The 23,063-nt window shown below is 37.1% G+C and overlaps 3 protein-coding genes across 6 annotated transcripts in view; 1 reads left to right on the top strand and 2 right to left on the bottom strand.

Annotated features, from left to right (window-relative positions):
• The window catches only part of hmcn1 (hemicentin 1), a 107,825-nt gene extending 99,399 nt beyond the window's left edge, over positions 1-8,426 (top strand). Inside the window, exons 93-107 of one of the 2 annotated variants that reach the window (XM_055185786.2) lie at positions 176-346; positions 609-755; positions 997-1,134; positions 1,222-1,343; positions 1,505-1,742; positions 1,888-1,950; positions 2,060-2,179; positions 2,590-2,724; positions 2,932-3,045; positions 3,126-3,251; positions 3,513-3,641; positions 4,377-4,739; positions 6,564-6,683; positions 7,115-7,241; positions 7,328-8,426. In XM_055185786.2, the coding sequence (XP_055041761.2) occupies positions 176-346; positions 609-755; positions 997-1,134; positions 1,222-1,343; positions 1,505-1,742; positions 1,888-1,950; positions 2,060-2,179; positions 2,590-2,724; positions 2,932-3,045; positions 3,126-3,251; positions 3,513-3,641; positions 4,377-4,739; positions 6,564-6,683; positions 7,115-7,241; positions 7,328-7,694 (2,480 nt within the window). In that variant the 3' untranslated portion in view covers positions 7,695-8,426. The remainder of the gene's footprint in view (positions 1-175; positions 347-608; positions 756-996; positions 1,135-1,221; positions 1,344-1,504; positions 1,743-1,887; positions 1,951-2,059; positions 2,180-2,589; positions 2,725-2,931; positions 3,046-3,125; positions 3,252-3,512; positions 3,642-4,376; positions 4,740-6,563; positions 6,684-7,114; positions 7,242-7,327) is intronic. The other variant, XM_055185788.2, reaches the window with a different exon arrangement.
• A 2,061-nt stretch (positions 8,427-10,487) lies between these two features.
• Positions 10,488-13,350, bottom strand: arpc5b (actin related protein 2/3 complex, subunit 5B). The gene is made up of 4 exons (XM_073856180.1): positions 13,037-13,350; positions 12,000-12,084; positions 11,718-11,894; positions 10,488-11,598 (listed from the first exon to the last, which is right to left on the bottom strand). The coding sequence occupies exons 1-4, from the start codon at positions 13,174-13,176 to the stop codon at positions 11,536-11,538; spliced, it is 465 nt and encodes a 154-aa protein (XP_073712281.1). The 5' UTR covers positions 13,177-13,350; the 3' UTR covers positions 10,488-11,535.
• A 2,837-nt stretch (positions 13,351-16,187) lies between these two features.
• pla2g4ab (phospholipase A2, group IVAb (cytosolic, calcium-dependent)) overlaps positions 16,188-23,063 on the bottom strand; it is a 26,188-nt gene continuing 19,312 nt past the window's right edge. For all 3 annotated transcript variants that reach the window (XM_055187185.2, XM_055187187.2, XM_055187188.2), the window contains 7 exons: positions 20,795-20,884; positions 20,042-20,107; positions 19,704-19,901; positions 19,437-19,621; positions 19,171-19,360; positions 18,810-18,967; positions 16,188-17,923 (listed from right to left, as the gene is read on the bottom strand). In XM_055187185.2, the coding sequence (XP_055043160.2) occupies positions 17,819-17,923; positions 18,810-18,967; positions 19,171-19,360; positions 19,437-19,621; positions 19,704-19,901; positions 20,042-20,107; positions 20,795-20,884 (992 nt within the window). In that variant the 3' untranslated portion in view covers positions 16,188-17,818. The remainder of the gene's footprint in view (positions 17,924-18,809; positions 18,968-19,170; positions 19,361-19,436; positions 19,622-19,703; positions 19,902-20,041; positions 20,108-20,794; positions 20,885-23,063) is intronic.

Genomic DNA, 23,063 nt, shown 5'->3' with positions numbered 1-23,063 from the left:
CTCATGCAGTGAATCCTATATGTAAATTCTAGAGATGTTATTTATAGTACATTAGAGATTATGATTACAACAGCTTGAAAGATTGATAAATACTGTGTCATTAAAGTTTTTGTTTAATAACCATTTTACACGTTTTATTTATATTTGTCTTTGCTTTGTGTGTATACGTATTAAGTTGACGGTAAGTGGGGTTCATGGGAGTCATGGAGTGAATGTTCAGCATCCTGTGGAAGTGGAGAACGGACACGTGTCAGACTCTGTAACAATCCGTCACCTATCAACAACGGTCGCCCCTGTCCAGGAGACTCCACCCAGTTATCCAGATGTAACATACAGCCATGTCCAGGTACATTTTACTTAAAGTATATTGTCTGTCATCAGGACCTTGTTTTACATTAAGCATTTGGTTATGATCATAGGGAGAGTTTTGCATTTGAGCTTGGGGGGGGGGGAATATGAATTATATTATTTTTATTTCATTCATAGCTCAGGAAAATCATAACTGGCTCTGCCCCCCCAAACTCTGCTAATGGTTATGATCTACCAGTGCCTTTGGGTATCTACTTAAGAAATGAGTTGAGTTAAACGTTTCAACCTTTCATTTTAAGGTGGCCCTCAGACAGCCAGAGGAAGTATCATTGGGAATATTAATGACATGGAGTTCGGCATCGCCATCCTCAACGCCACCATCTCTAGCAGTTCCACTGGAGGGAGAACTATACAAGCCACCATCACTAATATTCCTAGGAGTCTGGGTAAGTTTCTGCTCACTGCTATATTTAATAAGACAAAATGAATGTACAGCATTTATTAACATATCCATTGTTTAGTTGCCTAAAAGCTCCACCAACTAGACTTGCACAAACCAGCATGGAAATTTAAGCATTTTGTTTAGTAATATAGTATACCACAGTAAAAAATAAAGCTATAGAGTTTTTCTCCCTTAGGGCCTAATTCTAGTTTGTGCGTATGTATGTTCTGCTCTTCAACATCAAGGTCCTGCTATGAGGAAGTTGATCTCCATCCTTAACCCCATCTACTGGACTACAGCGCAGGAGCTGGGTGAGGCTGTCAATGGCTTCACTCTCACAGATGGTGTCTTCAGACGAGAGACTCAGGTGGAGTTTGCCACAGGTAAGAGGAATCACCCGACCCAAGTGTAGAAACCTTTTAAAACTAAATATGTTCCTCAGTGTCTTTGTTAAATTGTCTTGACTACAGGTGAGATTCTCAGAATGACCCATGTGGCGCGAGGACTGGACACGGATGGAGCTCTTCTGCTGGACATTGTAGTAAACGGACACATCCTGCAGCTGCCCCCCAATGCAGACATCAGCCTCAAGGTAGATGCTCAACAAGTAGTTTGCATACATATGTTATGAAAATATACTTGGAAATTTGATATAAAGTGCTTCTAGTGAACCTACATGGAATTGCGTATGTATATTAATTATTGTATTACACACTTTCAATCACAACAGTATATTTAATTATTTTACTCCAGGACTATACAGAAGACTACATCCAGACTGGTGCTGGACAGCTGTATGCTCTGTCCACACGTATGTTCAGTATAGACAGGGTGAGTGTGCCTTACTCCTGGAACCACACCATCACCTATAGCCCCTCCAGAGGTAAAATGCCCTACCTGGTGGAGACTCTTCACGCCTCAGCCATTAGCGCTCTGTACCACCCCCTAGAGGAGAGACTGGAGTTTTCCATCCATGCCACCATTACTAAAGGTACGATACACAAACAATAATTTTTCTATTTTAGCAATGCATGATTTATCAGTGAATATATTTTTGGCCAATTTTAAGTAAACTATATTATATAATCATCTAAATGCATGATTTTTTTCTAATTAAAACTAATTTTCTTCTTCAGGAGAGCGCAGTAATCAGTGTCCCAGTGGTTTTCAACTGGACCCAGCAGGTCCATACTGTGCAGGTACAGTCAGACATTATTGATTGCTTATTACAGATCTTTTTGTTTTAATGTACAGAGTTTATTAACCAATGAAATTCTGTGCTTCTGTTTTTTTATTTTACTGATGCAGATGAAAATGAGTGTGAGGAGGGAAATCCCTGCTCACACACCTGCCACAATGCTATAGGCACATACTACTGTTCCTGTCCCAGAGGACTCACCATATCGGCCGACGGCAAGACGTGCCAGGGTCCGACACACCGCAACACATGCAAGAATGATTTTAATATTATTAAAGGGACAGTTCACCCAAAAAAATTATTTTGTCATCATTTACTCACTCTCATGTTGTTACAAACCTGTATACATTTTTTTGATTTGATGAACATGGAAGGAAGATATTTCGAGGAATGTTTGTAAACAAACCAATCAGAGGCCCCATTGACTTCCATAGTAGGATAAAAGAATACTATGGAAGTCAATGGGGCTTCTGATCATTCCTCCAAATATCTTCCATTGTGGTCATCAGAACAAAGAAATCCATACAGGTTTGTAACAACATTAGAGTAAATAAATGATGACAGAATTTTCATTTTTGGGTGAACTATCCCTTTAACGTAAATTAAATTTCTGATCAACTCTTGCTATCTTTTATCATAGATATCGATGAGTGTTCACTGGGTGGGCACATGTGTCATGAAGGACAAGATTGTGAGAACACCATTGGCTCATATCGCTGTGTAATGCGTTGTGGGCGGGGCTTCAGGAGGACAGCAGATGGGCTAAGCTGCACAGGTTTACAATATTGTTGATATACTGTACTGTATGTATATATGCTTAACCAACCATTAAAGACGGGGTGCATTATTTTTTTAAAACACTTTGGAAAAGGGAGTCGGGCCGCATACCAAAACACACTTGTAGCCAGGTCCAGATTCTATTGGGGTAGGGGCCAGCACTGACATTTAAAGCATTTGTTGGTTGTTGTGATGTCTTTCACAGATGTAAATGAGTGTCAAGAATCCAACCCTTGCCATCAACACTGTCTAAACACCATTGGTAGCTTCCGCTGTGCTTGTGAGCCCGGCTACCAGCTCAGGAATCGACGCTGCTTTGGTACGTCACATAGCCGTCTCATAGCATTATGTTGTAGCAGTTACAGCTGGGTCGGTAACTCACCTTTTCTCTATTTATAGACATAAATGAATGCAGACAGAGAGTGTGTCGCTCAGATCAGCAGTGTAAAAACACACGTGGTGGATACACTTGCATTGACCTCTGCCCTGCTGGCATGACCAAAGGAGGCAATGGCACATGCATAGGTTTGTGTGTAGAGTTCTTCTATTTATTAGAAAATATTGCTTATGCTTTGATTGTCCTGCATCAAAAATAAAGGTAATTCATGTGGTATATATTAATGCAGCACATACAAAACACACATCAGGATAAAACATGCATTTGAAAAGTTTCATGGGTTTATTTTTATAGGCACTGGCTGCAAATGTTGAATAAATTTACATTTCTAGAAACTAGAAATCTAGAAATATATGGTTGAAATATTAATGATGCAAACTCCTTTTTAGACATTGATGAGTGTCAAGATGGCACACACCTGTGCAGATATAATCAAATCTGTGAGAACACCAGAGGAAGTTACCATTGCACCTGCCCCAGAGGATATCGTTCTCAGGGCGTGGGTCGCCCCTGCCTTGGTACGTAGCCCAATTCCCTACACCTGTAACTAATCCTCTCTTAGCAACTCTGCTGCCAAACGCAAACCTGCATCGCTCCCTTCATATTAACCTCTTTCATTCTTTCACTGCAGTTCATTTCTGTTATTCACCACTGCAAGCACCAATCAGCATTCAGAATCTATGATGTCACTTCCTTCCGCACAGCTTGCTTATGTTGCCACAGCTTTTAAACTAACCAAGCGATATTTTTAAGACGACAATGCCACTGATAACAAACCAGGCAGCTATTTGGAGATACATCAGATGTCACTGTCACTAAGATTAAGCACAGAGTTGGGCAAGTTGGTGATATGAGTATATGATGTACAGTGTTGCTACGGTAAGTAGTTCAACTCTCAAAGCAAAGCCAGCACGAATGTTATGACTCTTGTCTTTTCTTCCTCTGTATCTGTCGCCTTTGACCTGTAACCTTTAAACTCCTGCTTGAAATCCACCCTTGAAGTGCTATGCTTTGCAGAGGCATGTCCTGAATGTCCTCAAATGGCAATTTTGGTACCCACCCTAATAATGCCCCTCACTAAGCAATCACTAAATCCATCTAGTATTTGTTTTATCTCTTGTTGTTAAGGGATAGATACTCATCCCCAATATTTTTTTTCTCAACCCTTGATCTTCATCCCAACTCTCTTTTCTTCATTCCTATCCTCTTTCCCCCGTTTCTCTTTCTGTGTGTTGGGCTTGCTTTGAGAGCAGACATAAACGAGTGTGAGCTGGTACCAGTGCCCTGTGCCTTTCGGTGCGTGAACAACCCCGGCAGCTACAAGTGTCTTTGCCCTCCGGGGCTCCAACTGCTGGGTGATGGAAAGTCCTGTGCCGGACTGGAGCGCTTGCCTGGCTATGAGAGTTTCTCATTTGGGTACAGAACCTCCCAGTCGTCCCGTGATCGGAGCTCCTACCAGCAACGCTACCATAGCCTGGCCTCCCAGAGCTACAATTCTTATGTCCCTATCGGGGAGCATTACTCAGCCAGCAGACCACATAGTAACCTCTCACGTGGTCGTAGGGATGCTAATATCTGCCCCTATGGATTCCGGGCAATAAACGGCCGGTGTTTAGGTAACTACAAAAGCATAAACTGCACTGCAAAAAAATGACTTTCTTACTTGGTGTTGTCATCTTGTTTTAAGTACAAATATCGAACAATTCCTAAATCTAGATGCATTTTCTTGATAAGCGAAATGACCTACGAAAATAGGTTTAGTGTTTAGACAAAACATCATTTGTGCATAAGGAAAGAAAAAATTCTGCTTTTGGGATAAGAATTTTTTATTTATTTAAGGAAAACACCACCGTTTTCAATATTTTACTATTTTCTTACCTCAACTTAGACGAATTAATACACACCTATCTTTTTTCAATGCATGTACTTAATCTTTGTATAGCGCAACCAACGTGAATGTGTTAGCATTTAGCCTAGCCCCATTCATTCCTTAGGATCCAAACAGGGATGATTTTAGAAGCCACCAAACACTTCCATGTTTTCCCTATTTAAAGACTGTTACATGAGTAGTTGCACGAGTAAGTATGGGGGCACAAAATAAAACATTGAGATTTTTAAACGGATAAAAAATGAGAACTATATTGTATGGTGGAAAAGCCACTTGGTGGCTTCTAAATTCATCCCTGTTTGGATCCTAAGGAATGAATGGGGCTAGGCTAAATGCTAACACATTCACAACGTGCTGTACAAAGATTATGTGCACGCATTGAATAAAGATAAGTATTTATTAATTCATCTTTGTTGAGGTAAGAACATAGTATAATATTGAAAAACTGGTGTTTTCCTTTAATTCAAGAAAAATTCAAGAAAATTTAGTTTAACCCATTGGCAGATTTTTTGCTTGATTTATGCACAAATTCACTTAAATATGATATTTTTGTCTAAAAACTAATTTTGCTAAGAATTTTTAGATATTTTTACTAAAAACAAGACAAAAAAAGTAAAAAGTAATTTTTTGCAGTGTGGTCAATGTTAGGGCAGTCATACCCATTATGATATAGGCCTATAATTGTTGCATACATTGTATGGTATAGGCTTTGTCTGTTTTATCATTTACATTGTAAAAAATGCTTGGTTTTATCTTAATTGCTGTCCAATATTGACCTAGCCCTGGGTTTAAAACAACCCAGCACTTATAGAGGTCCGGACGTCACGTGACCCATTCTGTTTACACCACCATACTGGCAGGCAATATGAAATAAATAACACCCGCAGGAGTATATATATATATATCTCAAGGACTTTGCTGCTGTAACATGGCTGCAGGAGGCACAATATTATTACGCAGCAGCAGAAAATAGTCCCCTTAGTAACTTTCAATGGCAGGGGACTATTTTTGGCTGCTGCGTAATATCATTACTTCTCTTGCAGCCATGTTACGACAGCAAAGTCCTTGATTATTACGCCAGAATGAGAGTATAGTTCCTAGCCATATCTGCCTAGAAAATCGCAATTTTAATTTTTTTTTTGTTGGTTTTAGTACACGATGTAACTACAGAAGAGTGAAGTTTTACATAGGAAAAATATTAAAACTCTTTGGTTATTTTTTGGCACGATGGTCTAATCAGATTTAATGGATTATGCTAAGCTATGCTAAAAGTGGTACCGCCAGACTCGGAGATCAGCTGAATGGATTCCAAAAAGGTAAAAATCAAATGTTTAATTCTAGGGGAACTAGAAAAAGAACATATTTTCAAAAAAAGTTGAGTGTCCCTTATTTAAGCGGTTGCCTGCCAAAAGGGCTGAGTTTAGGCTGCGTGACGTCAACTGCAGACGCTCCATAGGGAATTTGTGCTATGATGCAAACAAAAACTATAACACCAAATATAAGTTATGTTATATAATATTATTTAGATAAATTTCTGATTTTGTGTGTGTAGATATAAACGAGTGTGAGCAAAGGGATACGTGTCAACATGAGTGTATGAACACACCAGGCAGCCATAGGTGCTTGTGTCCCAGTGGTTATCGCCTTATGGCCAATGGAAAAACCTGCCAAGGTAAGAAAAAGCCATCATACATTCACAATAAGATGGGTTCAGTTTTCTAAAAAGGGAATGGGTATAAAATTGTGTGTTTTTGGGGCATGTTAGCAGGTTTGGACCACAATACACAAATCATGTGCTAGTGCAATCCTAATTGTAAGATTATTTTAAACAAATACTGTATACGCATTTAAAATGCATTGCAATGATACGTCAAAGTTTATTATACTATTATATATATATTTATATATCCCTTAGCAAGACTTAAAACACAAGGAATAAAATAGCTTTCCTTAACACAAAAGTTTTGGCTCTTCAGTGGGTTTCCTCCATGTTTTAAATCAAATGAAAGATTTTAGTTTATGAGTACGACTCACAGTTGAATCCTTAAAGTTTTGTCAGGAAATTTGTATCACTTACTGTTGATATGCTCTTCATATGTACAGATGTAGATGAATGCTTGGAGCAGAATATTCAGTGTGGTGCCAACCGAATGTGTTTCAACATGAGAGGAAGTTACCAGTGCATCGACACACCTTGCCCTCCCAACTTCCAGAGAGATCCAACCACAGGGTGAGCCTTTCTGTCTTTCTATTGGCTGTTTTCTTAGCTTAGTATTGCTTTTATAAACTGTATGTAACCTCTACTCTTTACTCCAGGTTCTGCTTGAAGAATTGTCCTCCCAATGATCTGGAGTGTACCCTGAGTCCCTATGCACTGGAGTACAAGCTGCTGTCCCTGCCCTTTGGCATCGCCGCAAATCAGGACCTCATCCGGCTGGTCGCCTACACCCAGGATGGAGTCGTCCACCCCCGCACCTCCTTCTTAGTGGTCGACGAGGACACATCCCTGCCCTTCGCCCTGCGGGACGAGAACCTCAAAGGCGTTCTGTTCACCACCCGGCCGCTGCGTGAACCTCACACGTACCGCGTGAAGGTGCGAGCGCTTTCCTACAGCGCCGACGGAGGAATCGAGTACCAGACCACCTTCATCGTCTACATCGCCGTCTCAGCCTATCCCTACTGAGAGCACTTTATTACATCTAGCTCATGTTTGAGAACTTTGCAGGTTTTGTACATGCATGACTGAGGAGCGTGTGTCTTTGTGTGTGTGTATATGCAGGAGTGTGTAGCATCAGATCCGCCACTTGAAGAGATACTCACAGCTCACGTTGACGTGTAAGGTCATAGGATGGGTTGCAGGGTCCTGTAGAAAGACAGTGCCGCTCTTTGGGGTTCACTGGAGAGCTAAATAAATACAGGCTTCACGGATTTTTCTTTGGCTGCAGGAATCCTGTTTCAGATTGTACGGTAAGCTTTACAGAACTGTGGGTGGTGTAGGAATATGCAAATACAGGAATTTGCATATACTTCTGCCTATTAACTTATTGGAAATTTCTTGAATATACGAAAAGATCAATTTCATCTGATTGGTTGCTGATTTGATTCATGTGTTAACAAAAGTTTGGGGTTGAGCCACAAAAACATTCAGTAAAAATACAAGAAAAGTCCACCTCAGGTAAGCACTACCTTTAGACGAGAGTATTGTCAATCATTCAAAATGAACAAAACATAATAGCGATGCTCTCATTATCATTACAGGTTCATACATGTTTGGAGTATTTTTTTGTAACTTTATTTCATAATCAAGGTGTATTCTATTTTCATGATATGTATATAAGTATTTTGGGTTTTTTATTTGCAATACTTTGTAATATTCCCTTTTTTTTAAAAAATCAATAAAAATGTACAATCCATTCATTACAGCACATTCATTTTAGAGAAAATTGGTTGAATACAATAAGTTACTTCAATGCATTTAGGGGTGTGGTCCTGGTCAAGACAATCTCCTGAACTCCAAACTGAAGGTCAGAATGGGAAAGAAAGGTGATTTAAGCAATTTTGAGCGTGGCAGGGTTGTTGGTGCCAGAAGGGCCGATCTGATAATTTCACAATCTGCTCAGTTACTGGGATTTTCACACACAACCATTTCTAGGATTTACAAAGAATGGTGTGAAAAGGGAAAAACACCCATTATGTGGCAGTCCTGTGGGTGAAAATGCCTTGTTGATGCTAGAGGTCAGAGGAGAATGGGCCGACTGATTCAAGCTCATAGAAGAGCAACTTTGACTGAAATAAGCACTCGTTACAACCGAGGTATGCAGCAAAGCATTTGTGAAGCCACAACACGCACAACCTTGAGGCGGATGGGCTACAACAGCAGAAGACCCCACCGGGTACCACTCATCTCCACTACAAATAGGAAAAAGAGGCTACAATTTGCACAAGCTCACCAAAATTGGACAGTTGAAGACTGGAAATATGTTATCTGGTCTGATGAGTCTCGATTTCTGTTGAGACATTCAGATGGTACAGTCAGAATTTGGCGTAAACAGAATGAGAACATGGATCCATCATGCCTTGTTACCATTGTGCAGACTGGTGGTGGTGGTGTAATTGTGTGGGGGATGTTTTCTTGGCACACTTTAGGCCCCTTAGTGCCAATTGGGCATCGTTTAAATGCCACAACCTACCTGAGCATTGTTTCTGACCATGTCCATCCCTTTATGACCACCATGTACCCATCCTCTGATGGCTACTTCCAGCAGGATAATGCACCATGTCACAAAGCTCGAATCATTTCAAATTGGTTTCTTGAACATGATAATGAGTTCACTGAACTAAAATGGCCCCCCAGTCACCAGATCTCAACCCAATAGAGCATCTTTGGGATGTGGTGGAACGGGAGCTTCGTGCCCTGGATGTGCATCCCACAAATCACCATCAACTGCAAGATGCTATCTTATCAATATTGTCCAACATTTCTAAAGGCGGCGTTCAGTACCTTGTTGAATCAATGCCACATAGAATTAAGGCAGTTCTGAAGGCGAAAGGGGTCACAGTGATAGTATGGTGTTCCTAATAATCCTTTAGGTGAGTGTCTATATAATGAAGTAGTATCCTGTCTCTATTAAGGAATGTGTCTGTTTAGAGATTGAAAAGAGATGAAAGAGAATCTTGGAATGATTCATGCACAGGCACAGCATAATCTTGGCATAATCTCATCAATCTTATATCTATTTATTTGTACCCTTTGCTGCTAAGATTTTCCATTTAACAAAACAATTATTCTGCTTTTATATACTAACTACATCCATTACAAGTAAATGAACAATAAAAATAAATAAAAGCTTAAGCCTACCTAGTTGCTAAACTTTAATATGTTGTGCTTTCTTTGAAAATTTAGGGTTAGGGTTTCAGTGACTGAAAATAGTACACTTTTTTGCATAAATCTGTTAATCACTCTCAGTACTGATCAAAACTACCAAATGTTTACAAAAATTCCATGATTTTAACTCTTTAATTGGCAAGTTCATAAGTGATGTCACCGATTTGGGGAAAAAATACACAAATGACCGATTTTCAATAGTGATTGTGGACTGGACTTTTTTAACCATTTTTACAGATTAGTAAAAACATTGGCTTTGATGCATTTTAGTGATTAACAGATTTATGCAAAAAAAAAGAATTTAATTAAATTTTTACAGCCATTTTATTTAGTGGCCTTTTTGTACACAAACAACACAAAAGGGTAGTACATTTTCCCACGGTATATTGTTGAGGGTTTTTTTTTTATTTCAAAGCATTTTCGCAAAATATGTCTCAATAAAAGATTTGTCACAAAAAATATTCCATTTGCTGAAACACAGAGAAAGTTGTGGCCAAATTAAGACAACAAAATTAAAACAAAAATGCACAATTTTAATGCACTTTTTTCACCTGGTTGCTGTATTGAATGTTAATGAAAATACAATGGAGATATACAGGTATTTTTTATTAAATCACAAAAGCATAAACTTCAGAAAGGAATATTCTGTAAGGCAGTCATTATATTAGTTTGGTTTATTGAGCGTTTGCACTTTGCCATTGTTACTGCATTAGATACAAGGTCCCTGTGATCAAGTGTAATGTCTCAAATCAGACTGGAGCACAAGCGATCAGCTTTGTTGCATTCAACATGATTGGCTTAAAAACCTCCTGACACACGACAGGATACATACAAATCCTCTAACTCAGACGTACAATAACAATAGTCCATGGCCAACAAGTGCTTTGCAATGTTGCCATTTGAAATGCAGACACAGATACATTAAGACCATAGAGTTAATAAAATTAGTGAATTTTAAAGAAATGTCTTAATTTGCCAAGTAAATGTCAGATGGGAGAAACCGCTGTTTCAAGGATGAGACTCGCAGAATGTGTGTGAGGTTTAATCAGACTTCAGTATAATGTGTGATGGTCAGTTAATACTGTGGGATAAAGTCCAGTGAAATGTGGAGATCCATTATGAAAAGTTGTAATGCATCAGAAATGATTCATCTATATCCAACACAGACAATGTGAAGAAAACACACAGGTCCATCCCATCTTCAATCATTTCAGGCCATTACAACACATGCAGAGTAGTACAATAAGTATATTAACATTAATACTTAAAACATACATTAAAACAGATGTATAATACAAGTAAGCAACTTTTGATAAACTTTAAAAGTCACAAGAGTATATAAAAGTATTCCTGAGAGAAGCTACCGGTAGTCTAATAGATCTGCTATGTGGTTTTGTAAAGGAAGTAAGAGTATAAAGAGTGATATAAAGCTATGTGCAGTCATGTGGACTAAATGCTAAAGTAAATGAAGGGCGATACCGTATGAAAGACAAGAAAAGCAGCCGGTGATTAATATAGAAATCAGTTAAGTCCTCTATAGCACCCTGTAGAAGGTCATCGCTTTGTTTTGAGGGTCTCAGCAAGATATCCTGCCACTGGGTTTTTATTTCTTTGTTCACTGTGGTAATTGCCTTGCAGTTTACACAGTTTTTCTGGCTGTTAGGACCCTCACGATGGAGCCCACTCCACCTGCAGAGAGAGCCTGAGGAAGCATTTACATTCATGCATTTATCCAATACAACAGTTAAGGTATATATAGAAGTATTGCTTTTATATTATCATGAAACCAAACTCAAATCAATATTTAGAAAAGAGTGTCACCTTTTCATGCCACTGCAGCAGGACTGCACTGCTGTTCTCAGATGGTTTCTCGAACCCTTTATAAATGTATTTCATCAGCAAGTCCACTCCATTCTTATCCAGAGACTGAACTCCTTTCTCTATATCACTGCTTTTGAAGGAACTGAGCACCTTTAGTACCAGACCTTCAGCACGATCCTACAATACATGACCAGGAAAAACATTTCTGCATAAAGTAAGTAGTACAAATAAGAAGTACGATTCAAATAAAAGTCAAATCTGTATGATTGTGCCATGACTTACCTTGACATTTTGATTCTTTGTGTTGATTGGTGGGTTTTTTAACACTGCCTGCAGTGCACCCATGAGGTTCCCTTTGCAGAGTGAAGTTAAGGAAATGCACAGGAATAACACTATTTATAAAGTGCAAACATCTAACTATACAGTATTAAGAGTGCTTTAAAGTATTCACAGTGGGCTATGGACATGCTTTATAAGCAAACGTGATTGAAAAAGAGATCAGAGATAAAAAATATCATTAGTTAGAAACAGGAAACGGGCTGTAAGTGCTCCAGAATTGACATATAAGGACATGAAATCAACTTCCTTATACTAAATAAAGTTATAGTATATAACCAGAGTGGCAACCATGTTTGCAAAAAAAATATTAACAAACATCTGAACAACCTAAACCAACATGTTTTATACTAAAGCAACATCTTTTCGCAGAAAAAATGTCTGGAATGTTAAGACATGTCTAAACATTTGCAGGCATCTGAACATGAATGTAGATATTGCGATTGTTTATTTGTACTGTAAATACAACATTAGACAACCTTGGTTAACACAATAAGGCAGGATTATTATATAACTGTGATCATATATTATTTAAATCATATTACATGTATTATATTTAATTAATTAGTTGACAATTGCATGCAATTGAATGTGTTTGTCATTAGATGTACGGAATCAAGAAGTTAAAACAATTAGTAAAAAAAGTCGCGTTTTCCATTGTCTGGCTTGCGCTGAAGTCCGTTTGTGTAGCCTATCAGGCAACTGCTATGACTGATAAATCAGTGCATGTGATATCGATTCAATATTAGCTGTGAACAAAATAAAAGAATTTTCTCTATACTGTCTAAAAGCAATTATTTATAATGCATTTCTGCAATGAATCATTTCTTTCGTTAAAACAAAAAAATACACGTTTATATTCACTCAGCTTTCAAGAAAATATAAATCACACGTGGCTTCCTTACGTTTGTAAATCATGGCTCTGGAAATGAAAGATTATTTGAGGTTATGCACAACATACGGGTGAATAAATTAGAGGATATTGTCTGATGAGAGAATCCACTTCTGCCTCATCTGGACCCAGCTGATTTTCTCCTCCCTCTTCTTCGTCTACAAACTTGTTCTCGTCGTATTCGTCCACGTCCACTTTCCGGAAACGATCGGAAATGGTGTTTTTCGACATGACGAAGCTGATCTATAACGCTTACGATGCTTAATATGATATGTTGTTGATAAGATAATAGTCCTCTGTGATAAAGCAGTCTGACGGCTCCTGCAGAATCCAGTGGGCGCTTCTTCAATCACTTCCGCGTAGCGCGCCCTCTAGCTCTACAACAATGAACTGCAACTTCTGTCGGCTGCTCTGACGGTAGTGTTTAATGAATAAAATACCGACACATACTATCTGAATAAATGACTCAATCCAAGGAACAGAAAAAAACAACAATATACAAAAACAGTACAGAAAACCACATAGTCAATATTTCCTATTTATACGTTGTATATGTAAATGAGTTTATTAGAGTATAGATTTTTATTTACTATACCTTCAAGCTATAATTTTTTTTAGAAGTATGTGTGTTACCTGTGCTATATTAATTAATTAATTAATTACTTATATTCTTCATTCTCTTTCTTTTGATCATATTATTTTACAATTTTATTATTGTGCGACGATTCTCTCAATATTAATCCTCTTTATCTTACGTTATTTATGTATGTATTTTATTGCATACACTCATATGCTAGTGCATGTTAGCGCCACTAGGGGGCGGTCTAAGATTGTGTTTGTGGAATGTTGTTGTTACTTTTTTGTGTGGTCACAAGAAGCTGCGTGTAGTTCAGTATTAAACAAAAGGATCCGTGCATGAACAGAAACACTACAATTTATGTTTTTATATTTGATACAGTTTTATTGTATTCTGTGCAGAGAGTCCTACCAAAAATTCCACTACATGCAGTACTGTGTGTGGTTGTGGATGTGAATAATGTAACCTAAAAAGTAATACAGATAATATTAATTATTTTTTCAATAAGTGTTGTCTGTCTGTTCAGTGCATGAAGCTGTGATTGATGTATTAAACAATCAAAAATGTAATGTCAAATACTTTAAATGCTACTGAAATACAGTTTAGGACGTTATTGTCTATTAGTGTACAGTACATCCAACCGTTACAAATTGGGTGAAATGTGGCCTTAATTCTAAGTAAATTTTTGTAAGGGAAAAATAAGAAGACCTTTAACTAACTACCATTATAAAAATTGACATTTTATTTTAATGTTAAATGGCCGTTAGTTGACGGTAGAGGGCGACAGAAGACTTTCTGACCGACCGTTGTTAATGACATCAGAACACCGCGTGAGCGATTGATACTTTGCAGCGCCGAATGAAGTGGACAACGCATATTGTTATAAAAGTTTTACTGTTTAAGAAACAATGTAATTATATTTTCTTTTAATAACTGGTCATTTGAGCAAGGTATATCGAACAGATTAACAGATTTATTGGCTTTAACAAGTTTAATTACTTTTTATTTCACAACCAGGGGGTAAAACACACTGAAGAGTGTATAGAGTGTTAATTCCTCTCTATCTAGTCCATACGAAAATAATATAAAAGAAATGTAATTAAGCGTATTGTTGTCTGTTATTAACAATCTGTTATATATTTAGAGCAGGCGTCACAAAGATGATGACAATGGTGTGGGCAGCAAAACATACACAGTATAGTGATGACGTTTGTTACCTTTCACCTTCTTTTGTCACATGCACATGCAGAGAGTTTCTTCGACAGAAAACATGCTGAAAACATTCTATAAGTTTTTTTTAAAAAGAGTAACCTTAAAACTCCATAATTATAGATACACAGCATCTTCAGTGTTGTCCATATCACATAAGTAGGCTATATTATGTCTGTAATGCATTTTCTCTTGCAGTGACCTCAGAATGATTTATGCTTTTTGTCCATTGACTCATATAGTGCAAATCAAAATGAGAGTGCAGATTTTATTTCTCCAATTGTAAAATTTGTTAAATTTCGGTAGTTGACTGGATCAGTGGATCTTACGCATGGGGCATTGTCATCTGTGTAAAAATTCTCTCTATGAGATCCAGAATTTTTTTTGGCCAACTTATGATGTTATCACTTGTAACAATATGTCAAGGTTTTGGGTGTAATGCCCATTTGTCCAATGAGTAGGCTATGCTGTAAGGACCTTAATGGACCCCATTTATGACCTGAGATGACATTCCTGATTATTCAACTAATGTTTTCACAATACTAAAAAGTTGAGAGTTGAGCAATTATAATGAGTTATGCACGTGTTTTTTGCCAAAACCACTCATGCATTTAATCGGAAAATGACCACAGCATAGTTTAACCCTTTAACAAAACACAGCCATTTGTTACAATATAGATTTTTATTTACTGTATGCAGTTGGCAGACGCATTTATCCAAAGACATTTACAGTACCTTCAAGCTATAATTTTTTAGCAGTATGTTTGTTCCCTGGGATTCAAACACACAACCTTAGCGTTGCTGACACTACAGTATAGGGAATGGCCATGTTATAATAAACGTAATCACAGTAAGACATGACTAATGCACTCATATACAACAATTAATGATTTAATTGTATTTAATGGGAAAATAATGATATATAGGGTACAAGCTTCGACAAGTAAAGACAATAATTGGTCTTAATCTGACACACCTATCTGTTCATAGACCAAAGTTTAACGAGTTTAGGACAACCTGTGCCATTGTTTACTCGTATTTATAATAGATCCGGTCACTTGTTTTGGCTCCCATGCATTACCCAAATAGCTTTAGGATTACTAATGTTTCTAAAAAATCATTATTTCCTTAAAACCTTTGAAGAAAATTGTTCATAATGCTTTAATCACGTCTACTAAAATGGCCAAAATTTTTAGTTACGATTTGTTTTCTTACCCTTTAACTCAAAATATAACCAATGGGGAGAATGTGCATCTGCTAGCAGCTAAAGTATTTTTAACCATTCAACTAAAAGCACATCCACATGTAGGTCAGGATTTCCCAAGACTTAAGAAGCACATCCTCTCAAAACCTCAAGTAGCATGAGAAAAAGAAGCTATATAAAGGACAGTAACTCAGTTTGATATATTTAGCTCAACTTAAGTCTGATGTGTAAACACTACTTACAAATGCTGAATTAATTTAAATAAAATGTAATACTTTATTAACATAATGGTTAGTAATAAATATTTAATTCTAAGTACGTAAACACAAATTACAAATAGCTTTGCTCACAAAATAATTTCAAAATCTGATTCAGGTCCTAACAGGATTCATTATCTTAACATTTTGTTAGTTTATACGCACACAAAATTGTGAGGCAAACAAAAATGTTGGAAGTCAGTTATGCTTAGGGATCCCAAATATGAGACATTCAAATCAGATACATAAACCTGGAAGAAAAGATTAATTTGATTCTGCCTTCAAAAAGCTGCTTTAGAATTACTTAGCTAATATTTCTTTGCACCCCTACACCTTTAATAAAAAAAAAAAATACTGATTAAAACATTGTATTTATGACTCATTATGACTATTTGCAAAATTGTATTTATGCAAATATCTCAGTGAGAAATAACTAAAGCGTAACAGAGGTGTGTGGGGGGAACCTGTTTAAATGTGAGAAATGTGTGTAAGAGTTTGGGGTTGTCAAGGTTTCATCTCGTGTTTTATCCCTCAGGATGTTGTCTTTTTGTTGAGCCACTCCCTTATTTCGTAAGCTTCAATCAAATGTTTGATGGGGACCAGGGGATTCCTACAATGTGGTTTTGGTAGTTGCCATTTAACAAACACACCAAAAGCCCAAAGGTGCTTTCGATAACATTCTTAGGATTGTTAAAATTACTATAATGGAGAAGAAATTTCCATGTACATTACAAGTCTTTAAGATGAAAAGAAACATACTAGACCATACTGTGTATATGCAACTTAAAAACATATGATGTACAGTACTGTGCGAAAGTCTTAGGCCACCATGCCAGAATTAGATTTGTTGTTTTTGCAATTGTATATTGATCATATATAATTGTTTCTCAGTCTCTTTAATAGAATACATCCAGAAAATACAGAAAATGTGTATGTAGTATTAAAAACTGTATAAAAGTGTCAAGTATTTAGGGTAAACTCCCCTTCCACTTGAGCAATAGCAGGAAACTGCAGGATCTCTTAAACCTAAATAAAATTAAATCCTAATTTCTAATTTTAAATAAATGTTTACTTCATTCTGCTCAAAAACGCTCTCAAGATGTGTTTAGTGCCAAGAGAGGTCACACTAAACACAGATGATGCCTAAAGAAGACATTTAGTCCTGAAAATATATATTTTTTGTACATATTTCCTGTATTTTTAGTTTGTATCTTAATAAAATAGATTGAAATATAAATATGGATGGACATTAAAACTTCTAAAAAAACAAGTCTGGTGGTGGTGGCCTAAGACTTTTGCACAGTACTGTATGTTTTGAACGTAACAAATGATCAACTTTGAAATTTTGGCACCTTACACACCCTAAAGAGTTACTTCAACAACCCCACAACTCACTGAGAACAATTAGACTGTGAAATCTTTAAGCCTTTTTGTCAGCAAACAAGTAAAATAGAGCATTCTTTATCTTCAAAAGAGCTACATGGAGACTCTCCTTAAGACCAAACCAGATCTTCTGGTATTTTTAGTTTAAAAAGTGTTTTCCATGATGAGTGTAAACTTCCTGTAGCTGGAACAGCATCAAATTCCACCCCCGTACTGGCACGCTTGTCCCGTGGACTCCCACTTTTAGAGTTTTTTGTTTTGAACTTTACCGAGGGGAAGCGCGACAGAGCAACGAGATGAAGTCTCCTTCCTGTACAAGATACTGTCGATTATTGCTTCTTTAATGACCTGAAGTGTGATAGAGGATGTAAAACATGGAACTTCAGTTAAACTGTTTTATACAAGCGCATAATATCAGCCACAACTAAGCAATGTGAACATGATAGTTTATAGTGAGCAAAACTTTACTGACAAACTATGACGATTCAGAATGGTCCATACTGTATAACTTGAGCAATATATTCAAAGTCTTTTAAAAGCATACAATAGTCTTAATATGAGGAATCTGTTTATATTCAATGGATTAAAAAATAACCAAAGAGTTTTATATTTGCTATTTAATTGCTATATTTGCTATTTAATATTTTTCCTATTTAAAACTTGACTCTTCTGTAGTTAAATCATGTACTAAGACAGACGGAAAATTAAAAGTTGCGATTTTCTAGGCAGATATGGTTAGGACTATACTCTCAAACCGGCGTAATAATCAAGGACTTTGCTGATATAACATGGCTGCAGAAGGTGTAGTGATATTACGCACTGCCTGATATTACGCACTAGTTCCCTTGGTTACTTTCAATGGTAGGGGACTATTTTCGAGCGTGGAATAATATTACTACGCCTGCTGCACCTATGTTACAGCAGCAAAGTTGTTACACCAGAATGAGAGTATAGTTTCTAGCCATGCAAGCTGTAATTTATGCCTCTCTATCGCCATCTCTGTTTAAAACATGAAATTGCAGATAACTTACACTTATGCGTATTGAAAAACAACTTACCGGCAAACCTACCTGACGGTTTAACATTATTGTAAGCTTACCACTAAATTGTGTTTTGGTGCATTTGCTCAATAATGGATTTTTGTTTATTTTCACCCCCCCTCCAAAAAAAAGAAGGATTGCAGCTTACAGTGGCAAATTTAAAGAAAAATGAATGTATAGTACACTATAATGACCTCTATATTGTTAAGCGTGTTGAATTCCATAAGATCATGTAGTTGGGTGAAGGCTTGGTTTGAATACTGGAAGTTGAAAGTGGAGAAGGGCGACTCTGGATCATCAAAAATATCAAAATCTGCTAATTCTCTCTCTTTGTCCGTCTCACGTGGAACTCCTACAAAAAACCACAATATCCGCAATGTTAAACACTAGATGTGTTTCTCAGAATAAGGCATAGGTACATAGAAACATATCCACTTTCACTAAATAAACCAGGTCATGAAAAACATAAACACAGACCTCCATACACAAACACTTGTAAATAGTGTAAATAGGAAGAGCGATGTACAGGAAAGAGATTTTTAAAAATGAACACACCTGGAGCTTTGAACGTCCTAAAGTCGATATTGACCAGGACAAAATGGATGACAGTAGGGCAGTTCCTTTCTCCTTTGTTGGGTTTGAAGACATAACACTCTTTCAGACCCTCCCGATCAAACACCTTAGGATCGATCTTAGGAAACGGTAGATTATTCATTCGTGCCCATTTCTCAGCCAGCAGGAGTTCCTACAAAGAACAGATAATTTACAAAAGTGCACATGCAGGTGTAATACGCATGTAAAGGGGCATCGTGCACATTCACCTTAAATGGAGGACTAGAGTCACTTGGCCGAGCAGAGAAGTCAAAGGAGATGATGAGGTCGATGCCCCTTTGAGGTCTCAAGATCAACGGAAAAGGGAGGTTAAAGGTCAAGCCACTGTCCACCACATGGATTTTTCTGCTCTTCACGTCTAACGGCTCGTAGATGCGATCAAACTCAAAGGGGTCTAAAAACATCCAAAATTCGTGAAAGGATGATAAGTAAATGATGTGACATGGAAATAACCACAGGATAGCGTAAACTCTGACCTGTGACAGCGTCAATCTCATCATCCATATAGCTAAAATGATCACTGAATGGGGAAAATGGCACGTCGTTGTTGAGGCTCAAGCCCAGCATAAAGTTGTGAACTTTCCCCGCTCTTCCTTCTCGGGTTTTAAAAAGAACAGAGTCGCTGAAGAAAGAACTCACCATACGCTGCATCCAGCTGGCCTGTTGCTCTTCTTCTGCAAGTGCAAAAGGAAGTCATTGTTTTTGTTGTGTTTGCATTGACATTCATGTTATTTGGTTATCACTTACCCTCATGTTCCAAACCTGTATGTTTAGATTGCCCTTTATGTATAATTCTGTTTATGAAAAATCTTACCTTTACGTGGGTCCTCATCATTGTCTAGACTGTCCTCCCCTAAAATGTGTTCTGGTCTGATCTGTTCTGTAATCCAAACATGCAGAAGTCAAAAGCAACACTTTTACCCAACTGCAAAAGATGTGTGCCTGAGGTGACAATACTAAATTCTGTGAACTTCCTTTTATGTCCATAAAGAGCACTTTAAACAGCAAAAATAATTGTGTGAGGGTTAAGTTTAGGGTGGTGGATGGAAAATGGGCAGGGTGCGTTTGCGCGCTGCTTATGTGCGCCGAGCGCCTTGCGGTTTTTTGCACGCGTTTTTGAAGGAGCGCTGAGAGCGGAGAAGCGCCCGACTTCATTCGCGTCTTTCCATTGTCCAATCGAATGAGGGGAGAGGCGGGCCTTACGTTGTGGTAAGGGAAGTTTACAGTTGCTTTGAAGAACCAGCCTCCACTCGCTCACTCTCTCTTGCGTGTTTGTGCACCTCTCACCCTCAAACAAGGTCAGAGCAAGCGCCCTCTTTTTAAAGTTTCTGCTAATATGACAGTTAACAGCAAAAGAGTGCTCACGCTTCAATATTTGATTGACAAGACAGCTGACTCGGTGGTTGCTTAGCAATATGAAAAGCCGCGTCGCACTGCTCTTTTTTAAAAAAGGCAGTGCGTCGCGCCTTGCGTCTGCAAGCGTTTAAAGCGCTTTTGGTGTGACTGGCCCCTAATAGTGTTGAATAACTAGACTCAAGCAAAATCTGAAACTTTAATGTGAACTTACCTAGTTCTTCCTCCATGGTGCATCCTTTTGTCACATCATTCATTCCAAGAACTCTATTGAAGAGAATGGAAAAGGCGCTGCCCCACACACCTGTCCAACATATGCATACATAAAACACAACGCATGAGATTCTGTGTCCCATCTACTGAAACAGAATGTTCTAGAACTCAGCAGAAAATCTCATTTCCAGGTCACATTTCACACACACACACACGTCTTATCCTATTACAACAACTACAACCAGAGGTATTTGTAGGCCGTATTTTACAATTTAAATAAGATTTAAATGTTTAAGAATTATTTTTCTTCTTTAATAAAGAAATGTACTGTATGTATAGTTATTGTTATGTTATGGTATAATGTACTGTGTCGTATGGTATGTTATGGAAACGTATGGTATGTTATGTTATGATAACATACGGTGTGTTACGTTATGGAAACGTATGGTATGTTACGTTATGATAACGTTTGGTATGTTACATTATGGAAAGTACAGTATGTCACGTTATGGCAACATATGGTATGTTACAATATGGTAACGTATGGTATGTATGTTATGATAATGTATGGTATGTTACATTATAATAATGTATGGTATGTTACTTTATGGAAAGTACAGTATGTTATGTTATGGAAACGTATGGTATGTTACGTTATGATAATGTATGGTATGTTACAATATGGTAATGTATGGTAAGTTACATTATGATAATATATGGTATGTTACGTTATCGCAACGTATGGTATGTTACGTTATGATAATGTATGGTATGTTACGTTATGGCAACGTATGGTATGTTACGTTATGGCAACGTATGATAAGTTACGTTATGATAATGTATGGTATGTTACGTTATGATAATGTATGTATGTTACGTTATGGCAACGTATGGTATGTTACGTTATGGCAACGTATGATAAGTTACGTTATGATAATGTATGGTATGTTACATTATGATAATGTATGTATGTTACGTTATGGAAAGTACAGTATGTTACGTTATGGCAACGTATGGTATGTTACAATATGGTAATGTATGGTAAGTTACGTTATGATAATGTATGGTATGGTATGTTACGTTATGGCAATGTATGATATGTTACAATATGGTAATGTATGGTAAGTTACGTTATGATAATGTATGGTATGTTACGTTATGATAATGTATGGTATGTTACAATATGGTAACGTATGGTAAGTTACGTTATGATAATGAATGGTATGTTACGTTATGGCAACATATGGTATGTTACGTTATGGCAACGTATGGTAAGTTACGTTATGATAATTTATGGTATGTTACGTTATGAAAATGTATGGTATGTTACATTATGATAATGTATGTATGTTACGTTTTGGAAAGTACAGTATGTTACGTTATGGCAACGTATGGTATGTTACAATATGGTAATGTATGGTAAGTTACGTTATGATAATGTATGGTATGTTACGTTATGGAAAGTACAGTATGTTCTGTTATCGCAATGTATGTATGTTAGGCTATGGAAACATGGTATGTTACGTGATGATAACGTATGGTATGTTATGTTATGGCAATGTATGGTATGTTACAATATGGAAACGTATGGTATGTTATGGCAATGTATGGTATGTTACAATATGGAAACGTATGGTATGCTGTTATGTTATGGCAATGTATAGTATGTTACATTATGATAATGTATGGTATGTTATGGCAACATACAGTATGTTCTGTTATGACAACGTATGTATGTTAGGCTATGGGAATGTATGGTATTTTACCTGATGATAACATATGGTATGTTACGCTATGGAAAGTACGTATGCTACGTCATGGCAGCATATGGTATGTTACGTTATGGCAATGTATGATATGTTACAATATGGTAACGTATGGTAAGTTACGTTATGATAATGTATGGTATGTTACGTTATGATAATGTATGGTATGTTACAATATGGTAACGTATGGTAAGTTACGTTATGATAATGTATGGTATGTTACAATATGGTAACGTATGGTAAGTTACGTTATGATAATGTATGGTATGTTACGTTATGGCAACGTATGGTATGTTACGTTATGGCAACGTATGGTATGTTACGTTATGGCAACATATGGTAAGTTATGTTATGATAATGTATGGTATGTTACGTTATGATAATGTATGGTATGTTACATGATGATAATGTATGTATGTTACGTTATGGAAAGTACAGTATGTTACGTTATGGCAACGTATGGTATGTTACAATATGGTAATGTATGGTAAGTTACGTTATGAT

Source organism: Misgurnus anguillicaudatus, chromosome 18, assembly GCF_027580225.2.
Source record: "Misgurnus anguillicaudatus chromosome 18, ASM2758022v2, whole genome shotgun sequence".
NCBI lineage: Eukaryota > Metazoa > Chordata > Actinopteri > Cypriniformes > Cobitidae > Misgurnus > Misgurnus anguillicaudatus.
This window is presented reverse-complemented; position numbering and strand designations above follow the sequence as displayed.

Excerpts from the sequence above, each read along its gene's own strand:
- arpc5b (XM_073856180.1), bottom strand. The coding sequence starts at position 13,176 with ATGTCGAAAAACACCATTTCCGATCGTTTCCGGAAAGTGGACGTGGAC. Across the intron at positions 11,895-11,999 it reads CAAAGAATCAAAATGTCAAG|GATCGTGCTGAAGGTCTGGT; the intron begins GTAAGTCATGGC and ends CATGTATTGTAG. Across the intron at positions 11,599-11,717 it reads TGCTGCAGTGGCATGAAAAG|GCTCTCTCTGCAGGTGGAGT; the intron begins GTGACACTCTTT and ends ATGCTTCCTCAG.